Raw genomic sequence first — 3,846 nt, forward strand, 5'->3', positions numbered from 1 at the left:
TCCCGGCCCTGCTGGCGCCTGGGCGCCCGACAGGGAGGCCAGCGGTCCCAGGTTCCCAGATTTCCCGCAGCAGGTCCCTGCCCTCGTCCCCCGGCAGGCGCTTTGTCTTCTGCCACAGTGGGACAGCAACACGCCCGCTGCAGCCCCTACACTGGGCTCCTTTGTGTTCTCCTTGACCCAGGCACCATCGTGCTCCTCGGAACAAGTGGCCCTGGGATGCTTCTCCAGCAGCCAGGCGCCGATGGCCTCTCGCCCAGCTCCTCTGTATCCTCGTCTGGTCGTGTTTATGTAGCCAGGAGCCTGCCTGCTCCCTTGTCTGGTCGGTCCTGGGAGCCCATCCCCCGCAAACCAGGCAGCCAAGAGTCCCTTCTGCCGGCCTGGGGCGGGGGTGGGGATCTGATGGCGGGAACACCTTCTCTCTTGAGTGAGGCTCGGGAAACCCAGGTAGCTCGCGATTGTCCATTCTCCAAGGCGGACACCGGGGACAGGCGTGGCAGGGATGGCCGGAGTCCTGCCCATCGCACGTTTCAGCCCCTCCCCCTGGTGCTGCCAAGACCAGGGACGGATGCACTGAGATCTCTCCTCCAACCCAAGGCTCCGATTTCCCTTAAAGGAGCCAAGAGGGCTTCCCTGGTGGCACAGTGGTTGAGAGTCCGCCTGCCGATGCAGGGGACATGGGTTCGTGCCCCGGTCCGGGAAGATCCCACGTGCCGCGGAGCGGCTGGGCCCGTGAGCCATGGCCGCTGAGCCTGCGCGTCCGGAGCCTGTGCTCCGCGACGGGAGAGGCCACAGCAGTGAGAGGCCCGCGTACCGCAAAAAAAAAAGGAGCCAAGGGATGGTGGAGCCAGGGTGGGAGTGAGGCATCTTGGAGTCGGACTTCCTCCCCAGATGGGCTGTGGGGACCCGAGGAGAAGTTGAAGACTGTGGGCGGGAAGGGGTGGCCGTCTACGAGTTGGTCCAGAGCTACCGGGGCTGAGACCCTCTGCGCCCTCCCGACTCACGGCCCACTGGGGGGTTGCTGCGGCCTCAGGGACCGCTGACCAGGAGCTTTATGCGCACTGGGGTTCCCTTCCCTGGTGTGAACCGGCGGTACGTCTTCAGAGGCAGCTGTGCCGGAAGAGAGAGGGACCGGGAGGTGGCATCTCAAACAGCTTCTGCTGCCGCTCAGGGACTCACCTCCCTTCCAAACAGTGGGCGCAGGGAGTAAGCGTCCCCTTGCTTCGACCAGGAGAGATGCCCACTGCGCTGGGCTGATTTCGGCATCAGGCCACCTTGGCCTTCTGCCTTGAGAAACCGTGATGAGGTATTTGGTGAGCCTCGGGCTGGGCACCTGACACAGTTACGAGTGGTGCCCACCCCAAGTCCGCCTGTCCACGCAGACCGTCAGGTGGACAGCCTGCCTCCTTTATGCCAACCTAGCTGCGGGGACAGAAGGGAATTTCACTGTGTGCCGAGGCTCTGGCCTGCCCTGAATCTGGTGTGATAGGAGCCCGGAAGGCAGACTGCTGGGACGTGCCGGCGTGACACGAACCGAGTCAGTTCCTCCCCTTCTCTCCGCATCTCCTGCTCACTTGGCCTCCTGTTTCTCCTTCCATCCACTAGGCAGTACCAGATGCTCCACACCGGGCAGAGGCCGCCTAGCAAACTCCCTTAGGAGTGCCGTCCAGGCCTGATTGGAAAGCTGGAGAAGAGGCCCCGTGATTGATGAGTTTGCCTTGGGCGTTGGTGACCAGGTGAAACGGGAGGCCGACATGGGTCAGAAGGTCACTGGAGGTATCAAGACGGTGGACATGAGGGACCCCACGTACCGGCCCTTGAAGCAGGAGCTCCAGGGTCTGGACTACTGCAAGCCCACCCGCCTGGACCTGCTGCTGGACATGCCCCCCGTGTCCTACGACGTCCAGCTGCTCCACTCCTGGAACAACAATGACCGCTCGCTCAACGTCTTTGTGAAGGAGGACGACAAGTTGATCTTTCACCGGCATCCGGTGGCCCAGAGCACAGACGCCATCAGGGGCAAAGTCGGGTACACGCGCGGGCTGCACGTGTGGCAGATCACGTGGGCCATGAGGCAGCGCGGCACCCATGCCGTGGTGGGGGTGGCGACGGCAGACGCTCCCCTGCACTCCGTGGGGTACACGACACTCGTGGGGAATAACCACGAGTCCTGGGGCTGGGACTTGGGGCGCAACCGGCTCTACCATGATGGCAAAAACCAGCCGAGCAAAACATACCCAGCCTTTCTGGAGCCGGACGAGACGTTCATTGTCCCTGACTCCTTCCTAGTGGCCCTGGATATGGACGACGGGACCCTGAGCTTCATTGTGGATGGACAGTACATGGGAGTAGCTTTTCGGGGACTCAAGGGCAAAAAACTTTATCCCGTAGTGAGTGCCGTCTGGGGCCACTGTGAGATCCGCATGCGCTACTTGAATGGACTTGACCGTAAGTGTCCTCTGCTCTGTCTGAGGTGGCAGTGTCCCTGGACTCCCTGTGTCCCCTTTGGTCCTCACTGGGCCACTGGCCACAGCTAGAAGTTTACAGTTGTTGAAATTTAAATGTCTTTAAGTAGACATCCCAGCATTCAGATCCTCAGAGGCGACTCTTGCCTACCTCTGGTTAAGTGAGGATTTCTAGCCAGAGTCTGCAGATTACGTGGCAGCACCTTGTGGATGAATGGATGGATTGGTGGATACGTGGGTGGGTGGGTGGATGGATGGATGGATGGATGGATAGGTGGGTGGATGGGTGGATGGATGGATGGATGAGTGGATGAATGACTAAAGGAGTGAATGGATGGATGGGTGGATGGATGGGTGGATGGATGGGTGGGTGGATGGGTGGATGGGTGGGTGGATGGATGGGTGGGTGGATGGATGGATGGATGGGTGGATGGATGGATGGATGGATGGATGGATGGGTGGATGGATGGGTGGAAGGATGACTAAAGGAGTGAATGGATGGGTGGGTGGATGGATAGAAGGGTGGATGGATGGATGGATGGGTGGATGGATGGTCTTTGATAAACATGGTTTGTTTCTGGTTGACCTGCCTCCAGGTTTGATCTGCAGTTGACCACATTCTAGCACAGTAACCAGCATATTATTGAGCTGGGTTTTGCAGCTTTGGGGGTACTAGGGCCTCTCACATAAATGATAGCCAACGGCCTCTCATTCATTAGACAGGTTTAGGGTCTTTCCTGGTGCTGGAACCTTCTGAGTGGGCTCCTTTGGGACACAGTCCCCCGCAGGGGTTTTGTTCAGTTATGATGTCAGGAGGTCTTTGGAGAGGAGGACATGGATTAGAAACAGGCTGAATCAGCTGCAGTTTCCACCTGTCCCTTTGGAAAAGGGAGTGGCCTTTCCCAGACCACGTGTGAAAATAGCCTACCTGTGGCAGCACTGCCCTGGTTTGGGAAGCGGAGGGCTCTGTGGCTTTGTGGCTGGGAGCCCGTGGTGGCAGGAGGCCCCAGCATTCCAGAACTGTCCATACCCATGCTCAACCCTCACTCCTTCATGAGTCCCTTCTACCGTCTGCAGATCTCTCCTTGGAAAGGGGGTGGGCTGGAAAGCTTTGTCCATCCATGCACTGACCTCTTTAAGGGGCAGATATGGCCTGGCACCTGAGATCTAACCCCACCTGCAGGCCAGGTGAGCCATGAAGGAGGCCGAGGGTCAGGAGCACAAATGCTTCCTCTGGTCTTGCAGCCTCCAAACCTTCAGGTTCCCCCACTCTTCCTCCTCCCCACTTTAGTCTTTGGAAGATACCAGAAAATATCCAGGGCCATCAGTCAGAGCGAACTCTTAAAATGTTTCTCTTTGGAGGCCTCCGCCACCCCTCTTTCCC

The 3,846-nt window shown here is 59.1% G+C and overlaps 1 protein-coding gene across 1 annotated transcript in view; it reads left to right on the top strand.

The window, feature by feature from the left end:
- The first annotated feature begins 1,561 nt into the window (after positions 1-1,561).
- Positions 1,562-3,846, top strand: part of SPSB1 (splA/ryanodine receptor domain and SOCS box containing 1) — a 9,134-nt gene continuing 6,849 nt past the window's right edge. The window contains exon 1 of the mRNA XM_007453317.1: positions 1,562-2,445. Within this exon, the coding sequence (XP_007453379.1) occupies positions 1,752-2,445 (694 nt within the window). The 5' untranslated portion in view covers positions 1,562-1,751. The remainder of the gene's footprint in view (positions 2,446-3,846) is intronic.

This window comes from Lipotes vexillifer, unplaced genomic scaffold, assembly GCF_000442215.2.
Source record: "Lipotes vexillifer unplaced genomic scaffold, Lipotes_vexillifer_v1.1 scaffold575, whole genome shotgun sequence".
NCBI classification, from domain to species: domain Eukaryota; kingdom Metazoa; phylum Chordata; class Mammalia; order Artiodactyla; family Lipotidae; genus Lipotes; species Lipotes vexillifer.